The 17,110-nt window shown below is 57.4% G+C and overlaps 2 protein-coding genes across 16 annotated transcripts; both read left to right on the top strand.

The window, feature by feature from the left end:
- Positions 1–3,318: 3,318 nt before the first annotated feature.
- Positions 3,319–11,768, top strand: SLC20A1 (solute carrier family 20 member 1). The gene is made up of 11 exons (XM_014891400.2): positions 3,319–3,487; positions 3,633–4,099; positions 4,187–4,327; positions 4,427–4,512; positions 5,740–5,836; positions 7,379–7,498; positions 8,996–9,244; positions 9,337–9,886; positions 10,143–10,328; positions 10,577–10,661; positions 11,112–11,768. Exons 2-11 carry the CDS (start codon positions 3,784–3,786, stop codon positions 11,271–11,273), a joined length of 1,992 nt encoding a protein of 663 aa, XP_014746886.1. The 5' UTR covers positions 3,319–3,487; positions 3,633–3,783; the 3' UTR covers positions 11,274–11,768.
- A 706-nt stretch (positions 11,769–12,474) lies between these two features.
- LOC106862416 (cytosolic purine 5'-nucleotidase) lies at positions 12,475–16,972 on the top strand. Of its 15 annotated transcripts, none has more exons than XM_014891398.2 (18): positions 12,607–12,760; positions 13,208–13,281; positions 13,368–13,485; positions 13,560–13,655; positions 13,741–13,832; positions 13,923–13,980; positions 14,097–14,190; positions 14,301–14,354; positions 14,459–14,542; positions 14,670–14,711; positions 14,794–14,901; positions 15,039–15,105; positions 15,195–15,365; positions 15,542–15,593; positions 15,685–15,745; positions 15,868–16,044; positions 16,205–16,306; positions 16,404–16,972. In XM_014891398.2, exons 1-18 carry the CDS (start codon positions 12,672–12,674, stop codon positions 16,449–16,451), a joined length of 1,587 nt encoding a protein of 528 aa, XP_014746884.2. In that variant the 5' UTR covers positions 12,607–12,671; the 3' UTR covers positions 16,452–16,972. The 15 variants fall into 15 exon arrangements, 14 of the variants coding, with proteins under 14 accessions (XP_088036146.1, XP_088036137.1, XP_088036139.1 ...); XM_088180012.1 differs by having other exon boundaries at positions 16,179–16,306; XM_088180018.1 differs by having other exon boundaries at positions 12,633–12,760; positions 13,161–13,281; positions 16,179–16,306.
- Positions 16,973–17,110: the final 138 nt, after the last annotated feature.

Genomic DNA, 17,110 nt, shown 5'->3' with positions numbered 1-17,110 from the left:
GACCACGCACTGGAACAGATTGCCCAGGTTTTGGAGTCTCACCCACTTGTGATATTCCAGGACTGTCTGGACACAATTCTGTGCCATGTGTTCTGGATTATCCTGCTTGAGGAGGGAGGTGGTATCAGATGACCCCACTGTTGTCCCTTTCAACCTTATCTACAATGTGACTGAAGTTTGTTTTCACTAATACCTTTGCCAGTGATTCACCAGCACGCAGTGAGTGGAAGGGTTCTCCCATGCAGGGGAGGCACCCAGTAAGATTTCTTCACATGCTTGGGCACCATTTCCTGGAGAAATGCATGGCAAGGAAAGGATGATTGAGCTGGGGCAGACCTTGACAGGGCTTTTTCCATCCCAGCTTACTGGGACACCAGGAAACGGTGGGCTGCCTGTGCAGGCATCCCCTGTTGAACTTTGCCATAGGGCCCCTGTGTCTGGCTGCTATCCAGAATAGGCACTGAGGCTCCCTTGCCTCCAGCAACACACAGACCCAGGAATATTCTATATATATTCTGTTCTATACTTTTTCTCATAACATATTAACACTCTGTGGTTCATACATTTATTCTGAACCTGCTTTCCTGTTGCACCAATAAACAAACTATTAATGTCTCTGGATAGAGTAAGTTCTCATGGAACACGACTGCACTTACAGTGCCCAGTTGGTGCCTATAGCACCGGCTAGAACAGGTGATGTAGGCACATGTGGCAGGGGTGTGAGTAATGGAACAACTTTTGGAGTGAGGTAAGGAGAGAGAGATCATTCAACAGTTAAGTTATGGGCAAAATACTTGACTCAGGAAAATTAATTTTAATTTATTACCAATTAACAACAGAGTAGGACAACATGAAATAAGAGGATCTGTCAGGAATGGAGCCTGGGTAGGCAGGGGCACAAACTGCTGCAGTGCTGAGGGTTTCCGGAGACTGCTGGTGACACTTAAGAGATCCATAGTGTGCAAACGGGTATTGGGATGCCCAATGATGCTGCTGAACACCAGGACATGTGCAGGATCCTGCAAGTCAAAGACAGCACCAGGACTAGGAGTGCTGATGCCAAGCAGGTGGATTTCGGGGCAGGCTCAACATCCATCAAAGGCTCCCAATGCAGGAGTTACAGACTTACTGGTGCTACTAGGGCGGGGGGGGGGAGATGGATGTGTCCCCTGGGTCTGTATGTGAGATTGCCAAAGGCTGGAATGTTTCCCAGGGCATTTCCCAGCAGCTCCCAGAGTCCTGCCTCACTGCTTTAAGTGCCTCCAGTGTCACAGTCCCAATGCTTAGGAGTGGGGCTCACTGTAGGATTGAAGCTGACAAAAGTCTAAGGATCCCCTCCCAGTGCTGGGAACCTGCAGTGTCCAAACTTGTCCTGCGGGCCTCTTGAAGGGCCACTCATCTTACTTCTTCCCAGCACATCCTTCGCCCTGCACCTCATCTATTCAGTTCTGCACCCATGTGATCAATGTTGCTCCACATGTGTAAGGCTCTGTACTTCCTTTTGCTCAGTGCTACACCCTTCCACGCTTGGCCACACACCTGTACGCTTTGTGCTGTGCCTCATGTTTGGTGCTACATCCCACATACTCAGTGCTGCACCCCATGTACCTGTTGCTGCACCCTGTATGCCCAGTACTGCTCTGCAGACCTGCCTCTACCACTGCAGGTGTGTAGACACACCCAGATCCCTTCTCAGCTTTGGGGGTACAGGGTTATGGGATCTGGGGGCCCAGAACACGGATCCTTCCAGCTTCATCCAGGGACTCGTGCCGCAGGTTCCTCCCCAGTTCTCTAGGCGAATGGGGACCTAGAGCAAATGGGGACACCCAGTGGTGACAGGAATGTGGAGTGGGGACAGCGTAAAGTTGTGGGGTCAGCCCCTGCTACTGCTTTGGCAAGCTGAGAGTGGCAAGAAGTCCCCAGGCTCCAGGTACACATCCCTCCTTACCCCCTAGGCCCAGCTTGTGCTGTGTCCCTGCACACCCAGCGCTGCACGTGGCCCTGGACACGGGGCCCATGGGGACACAGGACGGACTCTGGCCGGGTGACGCAGGGGCAGTGATGCAGCAGGGCTGGGGCACCCTGGCCACTTCCCCCCCCGCACCAGGTGCCATCTGCAGCCCCTTGTCACTAGTGTCCCCATGACGTGATGGCGTGCAATGGCCCAGCTCTGGCCAGCCCCCAGCCGCTGACCCGTGCAGTGGCACAACCCCTGGCCAGACACCCCAGCTTCCCATGCCGGCTGACCCGCTGCCCTGGGGCTGCCTGTGGCCTCTGACCACTGAGCCGTGCTTCCTGCTGGGCAATGATCACTCTAAGATGGGAATGGGTACTAGAGCTCACCCTGCTCAGGGCACGCGTGTGCTCCCAGCATGGGCATGTGCACATGGGGCTGTGTGCACAGAGGGCTGTGCACTAGCCCTGGGCAGGGGTTCACCCAGCCTGTGTCACCCAGGCTGGAGGTGCTGGGGGAAACCCAGCAGGACGGCCTGGGACCTTGCAGGATCCACTGAGCTGCCACCACGCAGCTGTGGATGCTGGTGCTATGGTTGATCCTGATTTCAGTCCCCATTTGTGGCCCTTGCTGAGGCCACACATGCTGATGATACCCCCTGGGCTGGTGCTGTTGCTGGGTGCTGGTCTCAACCGGTGTGGGCACAAGGCCCATGCGTGATGTCAGTTCAGAGCTGGAATGCCAGCGCAGTGGTCAGCAGCTCAGTGCCTGCCTAGGCTGGTGCAGCACTGCTGCTGTGCCTGGCACAGGCTGATCATACTGGAGCTGAGCAGAGCCGTTCCACAAATGGGCCAGACCCACGCCCATGTCAAAATGTGTCAGGCTGTGCTGGAGCCCAGCCTGGGCCCTCACACGTGCTGGCCTGTGCCCGTGCCACACACTGAGCAGAGCCCACATCGGTGCCAAGCCGTGCCAGATGTGCGTGAACCCCGTCAAGGCCACACCCGTGCAGGGCTGAGCCAAACAACGCCAGGGCAGAGCACACATCTGAGTCAGGATGTGCCACTCTAGTGCTGGGCCGTGACAGAGTCGAGTCAGCCCACCGTCGGGCAGGGCCGGGCCGCGCCGGGCTATGCCATTCCCGTGCCGGTGCCCGCGCGGCCATCCCCGCACCCCGCGGAACACCGAGCGCGCACGTGGTTCTCAGGCGCGGTGCCCGCGCGGAGGGGCGGAGCTGAGCCCGGCTCCGTGCTCGGCGCTGCCCAATGCGTGCGGCCCCGCCCCTTCCCGCGGCGAGCGGGCCAATGGACAGCGAGGGCGGTGCCGGGCCACGGCGGGGGGCGGAGCTTTGGTCACGTGGGGACGGAGGGCGGTGTTAAAGCGCGCCGGGCGCTGTGACCGTGTCAGTCTGGGCGGCGGGGGTGGACGGGACCTGCCGTGATCTGCCGAGGGCCGAGCGGGGAGCGCGTCCGGAGCGGCAGCAAGGCGGGAGCGCAGTTGGGGATTCCCGGTTAGCGCGGCGCGGCCCAGCTGGTGAGCGGAGGTGACGGGCAGGGGCGGACACATACGCACACATGGCGGCGATAGGGGGCGGTGGCGCGCGCGGGAGCGGCCGTTACCGGCGGCGGGAAGGGCCGGTATCCGGTGCTCATCCTGCTAAGCTCTGTCCTTCCTGCAGGATGAAGAGAGGCGCGGACCATGCCGCGGCACCCAGCCCCCAGCCCCTGCGACCGACGGGCCTGTAGGACGTCGCAGCCCCCCCGAGTCCTATAGCGATCCCTCTATTTAATTTTATACCTAATTTATTAACCCATCGCCCCGCCCCCACCATGGAACCGACCCCCACCGTGCCCACTGTCCCTATGGCTGACTTCCTCTGGATGCTGATCCTGGGCTTCATCATTGCCTTCGTCCTGGCCTTCTCTGTTGGTGCAAACGATGTGGCTAACTCCTTCGGCACGGCTGTGGGCTCGGGGGTGGTGACCCTGCGGCAGGCCTGCATCCTGGCCAGCATCTTTGAGACGGTGGGCTCTGTCCTGCTGGGAGCCAAGGTCAGTGAGACCATCCGGAAGGGTCTGATTGATGTAGAGATGTACAACTCCACACAGGCGCTGCTGATGGCAGGTTCGATCAGCGCCATGTCCGGTAAGGAGCAGGGAGGTCACAGTGTGGGAGCAGTATGTCCCAGGGTGCCCTGGTGATGGCTTTCTTAGTAGGCTGCTTCTTCTCCAGGATCTGCCGTGTGGCAGCTGATGGCTTCGTTCTTGAAGCTTCCCATTTCTGGTACCCACTGCATTGTTGGAGCGACAATTGGCTTCTCACTGGTGGCCCAAGGGCAAGATGGTGTCAAATGGTCTGAGTTGCTGAAGATTGGTAAGTCCACCTGGCAGGACCACCCCAGCAGTGGACCCCATGTGTCCCCGGACTTCCTTTTCCAGCAGCAGGATGCTGATTGTGCCTCCTACTTTGTAGTGTTGTCCTGGTTCATCTCACCCCTTCTTTCGGGCATCATGTCTGCTATCCTGTTCTTCCTCGTCCAGAGGTTCATCCTCTGTAAGGTAAGGGCTATGTGCCTTGTTTTCTGACACTTAGGGGCTCTTGGCTGCTCTCAATGGACTTGTTGGTTGGCTTACGGTCACCAGGGCTTCTCCTGGCATTTTCTGGAGTGTGTGTTGGCACCAGAGGAGCCAACTTGGGGAGTTGAAGAGGTGAGAAAATGGGGCCTGTGGTCACTCCAGAGTGGACCTGTAAGGTTTTGAGGCATCGCCTTCTCTCTGAAACATGGGAGTTGTTCTGCCTGGCTTCAGCAGGATCAACCCTGTTTCCCAGTAGTGAAGTAACTCAGAATTGATAAGACCTGAGCTGTCAGTTGGACTTTCCCAAAATCCTGGTGTAAGGATTTTTTTCCTCGGGGGAGGTTTCAAGTGAAGGTGGTGATCCACAGCCATGGCTATCCTCAGTTGGCAAGGACAGAATTCTTCCTGGGGCAGGGGAAACCACATTGCTTCTACCTGGGACCACAGCTATGCAGAGACATTCCAGCCTTTTCCTCTGCATATCAGAGGTTAAATTCCTTTAAGTTTTACGATTCAGGAGATGTTAAGATCTTATCACTGGCAGCCTTTAAAACAGCTCAGTGTCACCACTGTCACAGTAACCTTGTGTAACGAGCCTCCCAAAATGGGGCTGTCCCTGTCATGCTCCATTCTGGTGCTGAACAGTCCGGTTGCTCTGTGCTGCTTGGCATTCAGGAAGGCTTGGTGTGCTTGTCCTGATGCCAAATCCCAATTGCTGGGCAAGCAGTGGGGATTAAACACTCCTGCTGCTGAGGTGAGGGCCTTGCTGCCAGGTATGTGGTCAAATAAGCTCCTTTGTGAGTAATGGACTTCTTATTTTGTTCAAGTCAGCTGCAAAGGGTAAAAGCTTTGAAAGTTCATGGGGAATTGAAAGAAAGATGTAAGTGGAAGTGGCAGTTTGGGGAGCCAGAGGACGGGTTCAGAAGCCAGGTAGGGATAAGTTCTTCCAGGCTTGGGAGTGCTGGAGCCTGCCCTAACTCTCTGGGGAGCCTTGTGGAACCCAGGTATTGTGCTACCTTCTGCTCTCCCAGCTGGGGAGCATTTGACTGTAGGTGTTTCCTACAGTGAATAAAGGCTGTTGGGAGCTGTCATCTATAGATGACTGAGGGCACAAACCCCTTCTGGAAAGATTCTGTTGTTCAGCTGCTCATTGGCTGCTACACACAGCCCCCAGTCTGCCTGTCTACAGCACTGATCTGTGTTTTCCAGGCAGATCCTGTTCCCAACGGCCTGCGAGCTTTGCCCGTCTTCTATGCTTGCACGGTGGGAATCAACCTCTTTTCCATCATGTACACTGGGGCGCCCTGTAAGTGCACAGCAGAATGTTTGAACCTGAATTTTGAAGTGATTTCTAAAGCGTCCATTAAATGCACGATTTACCCCTTTTTTGCTTTACAGGACTGAGATCTCCTAGAAGGCGGCTGGCCTGTGCCGGTTACGGAAAGCAGCAGGCTAGCCTGCACTGTCTGGGCTAGGTAGTTGTCCAAGCAAAGAGACCTGCTCAAACTAAACTCCTCCAGACCTTTCTCCTTAGACTTCTCAGGACTGGCCAATAACATGCCTTCCCCCTCCCTTCTCTTACCTGTGCTAAAACTCAGGTATCTGCTGACTGCTGAAGAGATTCCTCAGGCTGCTGGTGGTGGGCCCAGGAGCAAGGGATGGGGCTGAGCCTCCTGGTTCATCCTATCCCTAAAAACAAGCTAATGACTCATGTCAGGAAGAGCTGGCCCGTGTGCTGCAGAGTCTGAGCTTCAGTTGGAAAAGCCAAACTAAGATGCTGGGTTGCAGGGGACAGATCATGAGCAGGACTGAGAGGGCTCAGCAGGGACAGCTGGATTTGCCCGTGGAGCCAGAGGCTCAGTCACCTCTATTGTTTGCTGGGATGACTTGGCCTGAGCTGTTTTTTGGTGTGAGCATGGGTTTCCTGTTGTGGAGGAGCCTCTGGAGGTGGGATGCGGGCAGGCAGTGCTGGCTCTAGCAGGGTTTGCTCTGTAAACAGTGGCTGGAAAATTTTTTGGAAGGATGTCAGCTTCCCCTTCCCCGGGCTCTCCAACATGGGAGAGAGGAGGACAGGTGCTGCTGGGGGCACTGGGGCTGCTCCAAAACCACTTGATCGTTTGGCATGCCCAAATCAGTGTTTATCCTGAGTCCTTAACTGCTGCATGAGCTCTAGGTTGCTCGAGCATAGCGTTTGCTGGCAGACCTGTGCCTGAGAGAGGTGTCTGGGCTGCTTCAGGAGCAGTAAGTCACTGCCTGCCACAACAAATCCAGGGTTTGGATTGTCACAAGCACCTGATGCCCTGCCTGGGGTTGTGTGATGCTAGACCTCTGCTCAAAGTCAGGCTGCCTGTGAGAATGCTCCTAAGTGGGTCATGTATCACCTCAGATGCCATGAAGTCTAAATTTCCATTGACTCCTGGAGCAGAAGAACTGCCTTCCCCAGCAGCTGGAGGAGTTGGTGAGCTTCAGGGGGAGCAGCCCAAGCTTCTATGTCCTCTCCAGAGCAGGGAAGCAGCACTGGCACTGCAGCATGGGAGGTGTTTTTTCCTTTGATATTGCAGCAAATGAGGAGACAAGAGCTGTGTGGAGTCTGGGGCATGCACCACTCTGTACAGGGTTTGGCTGGGGAAAGGAGCTGCTGATGGGGCTATCACCCGTGGGGTTCAGAGAGTATACCTGGGGTCTCGGTGTGGTCAGTGATGCCTTCCCAGTAGTGTTTCTCTCTGGCAGGTGGATTAGCTCAGGGCTATTGCAGATGATGGAGTCCCTGTGCCTGGGAAAACCAATGTCATATATTGAGGAGGGTTTTGCCCAGAGGTTTTCAAAGATCCGTTGTTTTATTTCCTAGTGCTGGGCTTTGACAAACTTCCTCTGTGGGGTATCCTCCTAATTTCGGCGGGGAGTGCTGTTGTCTGTGCTCTTGTCGTCTGGTTCTTTGTATGTCCGAGAATGAAGAAGAAAATCGACCGTAAGTACCACATCCTTTTGCAATCCTTGGGGCAGGGCACGCTCTGCCTAACCGACTTCTCTTCCCAGTGGGAGATCCCATTAGCTGTGGGGCTGTTATTAACAGAATCCTCAGGGTTTAACCTGCTTCAAATCACTGGGGCACTCACCACACTAGGCTCTGCCTGCTCCCATCCAGGCACCTAAAACCCCTCCAGGAGCAGCTGTTGTGCTGCTGAGCAGTGTCTGGGGCTGACTGATCTGCAGGGTGATCTCTCCTGGAGCTTTGGAAGTATCAGACAACTGGTCCCACTCTAATAGAGGAGAGAGAAGGCAAGAGACAATGTGCCTGTTGTAACCTTTAATCTCTTCATACCTGCTGAGCAATCCTTGGCCTGGCTGATGCAGATCACAAGTTTAAAGCTGATGAAATCCTTTCCCTGTAGCAAAAAAAAAAAAAAAAAGCCCAAAACATTCTATTGAAAGGCATCCAAAGGATCAGCCCTGAGCTCTGCTTCCAGAGCAGTGCTTGGAACTACATGTGGTCCTGAATATCAATGATGTGTGCAAGCTGGGGCCTTGGGAGTTGGTGATGAGGGGATGTCCTTGTTGTGCTGGTGTAATTGGGGTGTGATTAACAGCTTTATGGCTGCTCTTGACAATATGCCAGCTGTTTAACTTAATTCCTCCCGGTGAGGTGAGGTGAGGTGGGCTATTCTGCCTGGCAGACATGCTCCTTGCCTGCCCACAGCATCCCTGGGAGGAGGTGGGCATGCAGGGGGAGACAGTTCTGCTGGGACTAGATGCCAGGATGAAGGGTTGATGCTACAACCTAGTCCTCGAGGCAAACAAAGTGACAGGGAAATGGTCATGTTTATGACAAGAAGGCGGTTTTGGTTTTGGTTTGTCTGAAGGAGCTGACCTCATGTTTTCACCTGGAGAAAACATGCTTTTCCTGTTAAAGGTGGAGGAACAGCCTCAGCTTCCATGGCTGGGTGCTGCTGGTTTGCCTCCCCAGGGTGGACAGGAAACCAGGCTGCCTTTGGGAGGTGGAGAGAAGCTCCTGTTTGGGTTTGTCATCTACCAGTGGAAGCTGGAGAAGAGCCCAGTCTGGAGCTGCTGGGCTGGTAGAGGAGCTGGGCTCTTCTGGGCGCCTTTCTGTCAGCTTCAGGGGTCATAGCCAGTCCAGAACATCCCACTGCCCACAGGGATGGGACAAACATGGCCCAAAGAGGAACCTCTGCACTAGACACTACTGACATAACAGCCTCATAATGGTGTTCACCACACCCAGTGTGGGTGGGAGTGCCTAAAAATAGGAGATGAGTTGGCTTAGATGGTTTGGCTGTTGTGCCTGGGACAAGGTCTGGCTGTCCAGCAGTTTCCAAAGTTCAGGATGAGGAGGAGCTGTAAATTTTATTTGGCTGCCATAAATCTGAGTGGCAAGGGGTGTGGGCTTGCTGCTGGCATTGGGTGCAGTGGTGGAAAGGGCTTTGATGGTGGCTGCCCCTCTTCACAGGAGAGATAAAATCAAGTCCTTCTGAAAGCCCCTTGATGGAGAAGAACGTTTGCTCAAAGGAGGAGCAAGAGGAGGCCAAGATGCCCCTGAGTGATGCCAAGGGCCCCGCTGCTGATGCAGGGTCAGCCATCCCCCTCCGGGCAGTGGTGGAGGAAAGGATGGTCTCCTTCAACCTGGGGGAGCTGGAGGAGGCCCCGGAGCAGGAGAGGCTTCCCAGCCTCGACCTCAAGGAAACAAGCATTGATAGTGGTGAGTAGCAGGGGGTGAAACAGGTGGTGAGACTTCCCCAACCCCAGGCAACCCTTGGTGCTAACCCCTCCACCTGCTGTTCCTACTGGCAGGAGCTGTGCAGCTGCCCAATGGCAACCTGGTCCACCTGAGCCAGGCAGTGGGCCACCAGCTGGCCTCAGGTGGGCAATACCAGTACCACACTGTGCACAAGGACTCTGGCCTCTACAAGGAGCTGCTGCACAAGCTGCATCTAGCCAAGATGGGGGACTGCATGGGGGACTCGGGGGACAAGCCTCTGCGGCGCAATAACAGCTATACCTCCTACACCATGGCCATCTGTGGCATGCCCCTGGACTCTCTGCGTGCCAGGGACAGCGAGGATGGGGAGAAGCTGAGCTGGTCTGTGGTGGACACTAAGAAGAGGGTCCGCATGGACAGCTACACGAGCTACTGCAACGCAGTAGCGGATGCACACCCAGCTGCAGATGTGGACCTGAACACAGCCCAGGCAGAGCTGGGTGCCAGTGACTGCAAGGGCAGCAGTAGGTCCCTGGAAGAGTGGCATGAGCAGGATAAGCCTGAGGTGTCCCTACTCTTCCAGTTCCTGCAGATCCTCACGGCCTGCTTTGGCTCCTTTGCTCATGGTGGCAATGATGTCAGGTCAGTGGAGTTAGTGGGAGCCAGGGAGGCTACTAGCTGGGGCTAGTGCTCACAGAATCTTGGAGTCACAAAATAGTTTGGGGTGGAAGGACCTTAAATTTATCATCTTGTTCCAGCCCTCTGCCATGGACATGTTGCTCCATGCACTATCCAACCTGGCCTTGAACACTTCCACTTATATCTGTCACTATCCAGTTCATATTCTATCTTGCCAAGAGCCTCTGGCCCTCTAGACTGGATCCCCTTTCTCTTCCAGCAATGCCATTGGGCCCCTGGTTGCACTCTTCCTGGTCTACCAGACGGGTGATGTGGCTACCAAGGTGGCAACTCCCATCTGGCTGCTTCTCTATGGGGGTGCAGGGATTTGCATTGGCTTGTGGGTCTGGGGAAGGAGAGTCATCCAGACAATGGGAAAGGACCTGACTCCCATCACACCATCCAGGTAAGGGCTACCATGGAGCAGAGGGAAGGTTCCAGGCAGCCTGAGAGCTGCATTCTGCTCCAGGAGCCACTCTCCCTTCTTTCCTGGGGTTTCAGTGGTGGAGCTGGGATGTGTGTGGTTCCAACGCCTTGCTGCATCCTAGGGGGGTTCATCCAGGGGTCTGGAGAGCCAAGCTGTGCTATCTTGAGCCCACTGGGTTTTTTGGGGTATCTAGTGCCCAGTACTGATCTGCTTTCTTGTCTCTTCAGTGGCTTCAGCATTGAGCTGGCATCAGCATTGACGGTGGTCATTGCCTCCAATGTTGGCCTCCCAATCAGCACAACCCACTGCAAGGTAGGAAGGTGGAGGGATGGCTTTGGCACATTGTGAGCTCAGTGTTCCCGAATCTTGATGCTCACAGGGCTGAGCTGTGTTGGAGGCCCCACTCTGGGCCGCTGGCCACTGTCAGCTCCCAGCTCTGCTGCTTGCATCTCAATGTGAGGTGGCAGTGGCTGCCCAGCCACGGGGTGGGTTCCTGGGACACTTGGGAGATGATGGGAGAACAAAACCCCTTTCATGGTCCCCTAGACTCTGCCAAGAAACCATGGGAACCCAAGTGCTGCAGGGTCCTGTCACCCCTCTGGGGTGGCAGATCCTTGTCCCGCACTCCTTGCCTGTGCACTGTGAGGTCCCCACAGGCTGGAGCAGGACCCAGGGCTCCGGCCTGGGGGGTGAAGGAGTGCATGTTTTAGGGGGTGCAGATGCTTGCTCTGGTGCTGAGCTGTGCCCCTACTCCTTGGGCAGGTGGGCTCTGTGGTCTCCGTGGGCTGGCTACGTTCCAGGAAGGCAGTGGACTGGCGCCTCTTCCGAAACATCTTCATGGCGTGGTTCGTCACTGTTCCCATCTCTGGCCTCATTAGCGCTGCCATCATGGCTGTCTTCAGGTTCGGAGTCCTAAAGGTGTGAGGGCACCAGGGCTCCTACTGCTCCTGCTTCCCACTGCTGTCCTCCCCCGAGGAGCCACTGAGGCTGCCTGCTGTGGGGTGGCGGCTGCGCCCATCCGCGCATAGTGCTGTCACTGAAGTATCTTTTTTTTTTTTTTTAATATAACTGTCTTGGCGCTAACATTGTGGGGGGGATGCTACCAGGGCTGTATCTGCCCCCAGGTGAGCCCCCGATCTGCTGTAGCTGTAGATAAGCAGTTACTGGGGGCCACTTTCTCATTTCTACTGCTCTCCGGGTAGTGATTTCTTGAGGGAAGGACAGGTTCGTCCTTGCCTGCCCTGGAACAAAGGGCTGGGGAGTCGTGGAGTACCCCTCTTGCAGGCTCTGCAGTGTTCAGCTTTGTCTCCATTGCCGTAGTGCTGTGGACACCATCCTGCTCGGGGGTCCTGGGGCCTGCCCTCTGGCCCCCGTCACTGCTGCTACCTCGGACTTAATAAAGATTTCCTTCGTATGCCAGTGCTGCCTGTGGTTCTGGGGATTTGGGATACGGTGGGGTCCAGGCGCTGCCCCATAGCCCTCCCTACCTTGGCCCTGTGCCCCAGGAGCGAGCTGGGGACAAAGATAAGAGCCTGTATCATGGGAGGGGCTGTAAACAGCCCTGCGCAGGGGTTATCGGGGCCCTGCACTTGGGGACGGCTCCTGCCCCCGTCGTCAGCCCCATTCGCCGTCTGTGGGGGTGTGTGTCTGTCCCTCCACAGCCCTGGGTCAACAGCTTCTGCGCTGCCCCTCCATGGGCCGTGGGATGCTCCCTCCTGCCTGGGTCAAGGCCGGTCCCAGGTCCCCACGTCAGCGGCCCCGGGCTGTCGCAAGAACCTCGGTGGGGGCATCTGGGAGTGCTGGGGGAGTGGTCCAACAGACGTGGGTTTCCAGAGGTGCTTTACGTGCTGCGTGGAGACGCTAACGCAGCCCCGGTGGGGCGGGGGTGTTCCCTCGTATCCCCATCTCCCCCTGGTGTGAGGCCGGGGCGGATGCGCTCCCATCGGGGCGGCGGCGGGGTCAGGTCCCTGACCCCGGTTAATGATTTGTCGTCGGGCTCTTCCCGCTGCCAGCGGCGCCGCTGGGCAAACAGCAGCCCAGGGCTCCGGGCCCGGGGGGGGACGATGGGGGCAGCGCAGTGGCACGGCCGAGGAACGGGGAGGGCATAGGGAGCACTCCCCGTGTGCGGGGCCCACGCGTGAGAGGGTGTCCGTACCGCATGGGGGGGATGACTGCCGCATTTGGGGGTCACCGTCTCGGGGTGCCCCGGCTCCATGCTGGCTGTGCTGCCCGAGGCGGGGCCGGGCCCGGCCGGGGAGGGGCGGTCCTGCAGGGCCCCGTTAAAGCGGCGGCGGCCGGAGGCGGTGGCCGGAGGCGGTGGCGATGGGCAGCGAGGGACAGCGGGGCCCGGCGGCGGCCCGGGGCCCGGGGCAGGGCGATCCGCGGGCGCTGCGGAGGGACTGCCAGCACCGGTGCGCTGAGGACTGCGGCGGGACTGACGGGCAACGGGGGCAGCCGGACTCGGGGATGTGGGGCAAGGGCTTGGGGAAGAACAGGTGGGGAGGGCACATGGGGAGGGGAGCAAGGCCCGAAGAAGGGGCCCCGGGATTCAGGTATGGGAAAGATGCTATGGGAGGGGGCAGAGGCCCTGGGTGTCATATAGACATGTCGGGGTGGGGGCAGGTCCAAACAGGGGCTCACTATCCCCCCTCCCTCTTCCAGCTCCATTTGCAGCTCCACAGCCCATTTTTCTGCTCCAGTAACTTGCTGTGGGGGCCCCGGGCTAGGATGAGCACACAGCCCTCCCAGAGCACTGACCAGCGACTGGGATAGGGAGACACAACCCCATCTTTTCTTCTGTGCCACCCCCAGCCCTAAACCTCTCCTCATCCCGTAACTCCCCTCGTGGTCACCCTCAGGATTTTTGTCAACCGGAGCCTGGCGTTGGAGAAGATCAAGTGCTTTGGCTTTGACATGGACTACACCTTGGCCAGTGCGTTTTGGGGAGGCCCTAAGGCAGGGTGGTGTAGCGGTGGGATCCCCCCAGCCCCTGCTCATATCCCCCTTTCCCCCCTGCAGTGTACAAGTCCCCTGACTATGAGGAGCTGGCCTTCACCCTGTTGCTGGAGCACCTTGTCGCCATTGGGTACCCTCCTGAGATCCTTGCCTACAAATATGATCCCACCTTCCCCACCCGGTCAGTTTGTGAAGGGGGTCCTAGAGATGGGAGGGGAAGTGAGTCCCCCATCCACTGACAGCTGTGTGGTGCAGGGGGCTGGTGTTTGATGCCCTGTACGGGAACCTGCTGAAGGTGGATTCCCATGGGAACCTGCTGGTCTGTGCCCATGGCTTCCGCTTCCTCAAGGGGTGAGTCTGTGAATTCAGCACCCCTAGGGCAAGGGGAAGTTGGGGGTCCCTCAGGGTGGAGTGCAGCTCCGTGCTCCCTCCCCAGAGCCGAAATCCTCCACTATTACCCCAACAAGTTCATCCAGAGGGACGACATGAAGCGCTTCCACATCCTCAACACTCTCTTCAACCTCACAGGTGAGTGAGAATCCCTATTGTCCTAGCCCTCCGACCACCCTGGGTTGCTGTCCTGCCCTGCACCCCATCTCACAGACCCCTCCCCCACAGAGGCCCACCTCTATGCCTGTCTCGTGGACTTCTTCACCAACTGCTCCAGATATGTCAAGTAAGAGGGAGGTGGTGGGTGGGGGCTTGGTATTGGATTGGACAGGGGTTAAATCTTGGGAGGACCTTCCCTTAGCAGGGCAGCCCCTTCACCCCCTCCCTTCCTGACTGTTGCAGCTGTGACACCGGCTACAAGCATGGGAACCTCTTCATGTCCTTCCGCAGCATGTTCCAGGATGTGCGCGAGGCCATGGACCATGTCCACCTCTCTGTGGGTGCAATGGGCAGGGGGCTGATCGTGGTGGGTGCTGAGAGTGCTGGGGTTTTCCCACACGCACACCCTGGGAGATTTTGGCCAGCTCCACTCCATCCCTTCTACAGGGTTGCCTCAAGGAGAAGACGCTAGAGAACCTGGAAAAATATGTGGTGAAGGATGTGAGTTGTACAGACCCCTGTGGACCCCTCCCTACTCTGTTCCCCGCGGTCAATTCCTTGTGCCCCACCCCCGTGCTCCCCCCCACTGACTTGCCCCTCACTAGCCCCGTGTCCCACTGCTGCTGAGCCGCATGAAGGAGGTGGGGAAGATCTTCCTGGCCACCAACAGTGACTACACCTACACTGATGTGAGTAGGGGATGTCCATGTCCCCCATCACCTGGCTCAGATGGGGGAGGCAGAGGGGACGTGTTGAAGCACAGGTGAGGTCTGCCTTCCTTGGGGGCAGCAGTGATGATGCCAAATGTCCTTGCAGGCCATCATGTCCTACCTGTTTGACTTCAGCAATGAGGACAAGGTGAATCTGTCCCCATGTGGGCTGGGTGGTGGGTGCAGGATGCCCATCAACATCTTGTTGACCTCCTCCCTGGCATCCCCAGGCTGACGTCCCACAGCGCCCTTGGAGGTCCTATTTCGATCTGATTGTGGTGGACACCCGCAAGCCCCTCTTCTTTGCTGAGGGCACTGTCCTGCGCCAAGTCGACACGGTGGGGACCTCTCCCCTACTGCAGGGCTAGCTGGGGTGGTGGGCACTATCTCGGCACTAAGGTAGATTCACAGCTGGTTGGACACCAAGCAGGCACAGACAACAGTGTCCTCATCCTGGGGTCCTCTTATCCTGCAGGACACGGGGAAGCTGCGCATTGGGACATACACTGGCCCCCTCCAGCACTGTGCTGTCTACTCCGGTGGTAAGCACCCAATGGGGCTCTGTCTGGGCTCTGTGGGCAGCATAGGGGGACATGCCCACCCTCTCCACCTTGACCCCCGGCTGTCACAGGCTCCTCAGATGTGGTGTGTGACCTCCTGGGTGTGAAGGGCAAAGACATCCTCTACATGGGGGACCACATCTTCGGGGACATCCTCAAATCCAAGAAGAGGCAGGGCTGGCGCACCTTTCTGGTGGTGCCTGAGCTGGCCCGTGAGCTGCAGGTCTGGACGGAGAAGAGTGGTGAGCAATGCCGGGTTGGGGACACAGACTTTGCCATGCAAAGGGAGGTGGCCTGGACCCTCCTACATCCTTCAATGGCAAAACTGTCTCAGTGGGTCATGCCCTGACCCTCTTTGTTGGTTATGCTGGGCAGTGGGTGATACTCTTGCACTGAGCTGGCCGTGTTGCCCTTGCAGAGCTGTTTGAGGAGCTGCGGAGCCTGGATCTCTTCCTGGCCGAGCTGTACCAGTGAGTCGGTTAGGGTGGAAGGCAGGCAGGGGTGGGAGCACCTGTGGGGAACCCTCCAGGTGAGCCCTTAGCCTGGTCTGTTCCATTCCAGGCACTTGGACAGTGGCAGTAGTGAGCGCCCAGACATCAGCTCCATCAAGCGTCGGATCCAGGTGACACCCAGGGCACTATCCCAGCTGACACGCAGCTCAGCTCACCCCCCTGCCACAACTTCCTCCGTGGGGGGCCCCCCCACGTGCCGTTGGGTGCCCTGACTATCCTGCTGCACCTACAGAAAGTCACACATGAGATGGACATGTGCTACGGGAAGATGGGCAGCCTCTTCCGTTGTGGCTCACGTCAGACACTCTTTGCCAACCAGCTGATGCGCTACGCAGACCTCTATGCTGCCTCCTTCATCAACTTCCTCTATTACCCCTTCAGCTACCTCTTCCGGGCACCCCCTGTACTGGTATGCAGCTCCCAGCCCCTGCTGGTCACCCACTGTGCCTCAGTTTCCCTCCCTGCCTGAGAGGGGCATGAGGCTGATAGAAATGTTGGGTGGGCACCCAACCCCTTGGCTGGCTGGTGCCAGCCTCTCTCTAGGAGCCTTGTCCACCCCCCCCCCGCAGATGGCCCATGAGTCAACAGTGGAGCACTCTCGCCCGGACTCGGGGGACATGGTCGCTGCCCTTCCTCCCTGGCTGGCCCAGCATGGTGACCCTAGCCAGCAGGTGGGTGGCAGGAAAGAGAGGGGCAGGACACGGGCGTCCTGCCACCCTGATGTTCTAGGGGTCCTGTGCCCACTGAGCCCCTTCTGCACTGTCTCAGGTCCCCCAGGACTCGAGTGGGGAGGAGGAAGATGATGGAGAAGCCTGAGCACGCCCCCAACTGCTGCCATGCCTGGTGCCAGACCCACAAGAGGGCCCTGGACCACATGCACTGCCAAATCGAAGCCACTCGTGGCCAGCTACCACCTCTGGTGGCCACAGGATGGCTGGTAGCCCTGACTCATGGCCCCTGTTACACCTGTCCCTGGGCAGTTGAAACCTTCTCCTGACTGCCTGCTAGCTCCTGCCCTTTTAATTCATATCTGCCTGATGCCCCTTTAACTCGTACCTCTCCCACCAGCTCAATGCCCGCCTGGGACCATCCAATACCAGGGTGAACAGGCAGTGCCACTGCTGCAGTATCACTGGAAGCCCCACTGCAGCAGTTGGGGTCCCAGCAGCTCCTGCCCTTTTAGCCTCTGGGTCTAGCCCTGAGCACAGCAATGCTGAGTGGAGGGGGTGGGGCTGTGGAGGTGACAGCTGTTCCAGTGGAATCCCCTTCACCTTCTGTTCCCCCTCTTCTTTTTCCTACCTTTTTCTATTTATAAAAGAGACTCAAAACTCCTGGCACCACAGACGTAAAATTGGCTGTTTTAAAGGAAAACTGCTTTGTCCCTGCACCTGAGAGGTGGAGGCAAAAGGTAGTCCCCAAATCCTTGTCCAGCAGCTGGGACAAGCCCAAGCCCCTGGGGAGAAGGTGGTGGCCCC

Source organism: Sturnus vulgaris, chromosome 28 (assembly GCF_052056855.1).
Source record: "Sturnus vulgaris isolate bStuVul1 chromosome 28, bStuVul1.hap1, whole genome shotgun sequence".
Taxonomy (NCBI): Eukaryota; Metazoa; Chordata; class Aves; order Passeriformes; family Sturnidae; genus Sturnus; species Sturnus vulgaris.
This window is presented reverse-complemented; position numbering and strand designations above follow the sequence as displayed.

Bases quoted from the DNA above. Each gene is read 5' to 3' on its own strand.
- SLC20A1 (XM_014891400.2), top strand. From the start codon at position 3,784: ATGGAACCGACCCCCACCGTGCCCACTGTCCCTATGGCTGACTTCCTC. The intron at 4,100-4,186 runs GTAAGGAGCAGG...CTTCTTCTCCAG, and splicing joins TTCGATCAGCGCCATGTCCG to GATCTGCCGTGTGGCAGCTG. The intron at 4,328-4,426 runs GTAAGTCCACCT...CCTACTTTGTAG, and splicing joins GTCTGAGTTGCTGAAGATTG to TGTTGTCCTGGTTCATCTCA.
- LOC106862416 (XM_088180011.1), top strand. From the start codon at position 12,508: ATGGGGGGGATGACTGCCGCATTTGGGGGTCACCGTCTCGGGGTGCCC. The intron at 12,761-13,367 runs GTGCGCTGAGGA...TCCCCCCTGCAG, and splicing joins CGGAGGGACTGCCAGCACCG to TGTACAAGTCCCCTGACTAT. The intron at 15,106-15,194 runs GTAAGCACCCAA...CGGCTGTCACAG, and splicing joins CTGTGCTGTCTACTCCGGTG to GCTCCTCAGATGTGGTGTGT.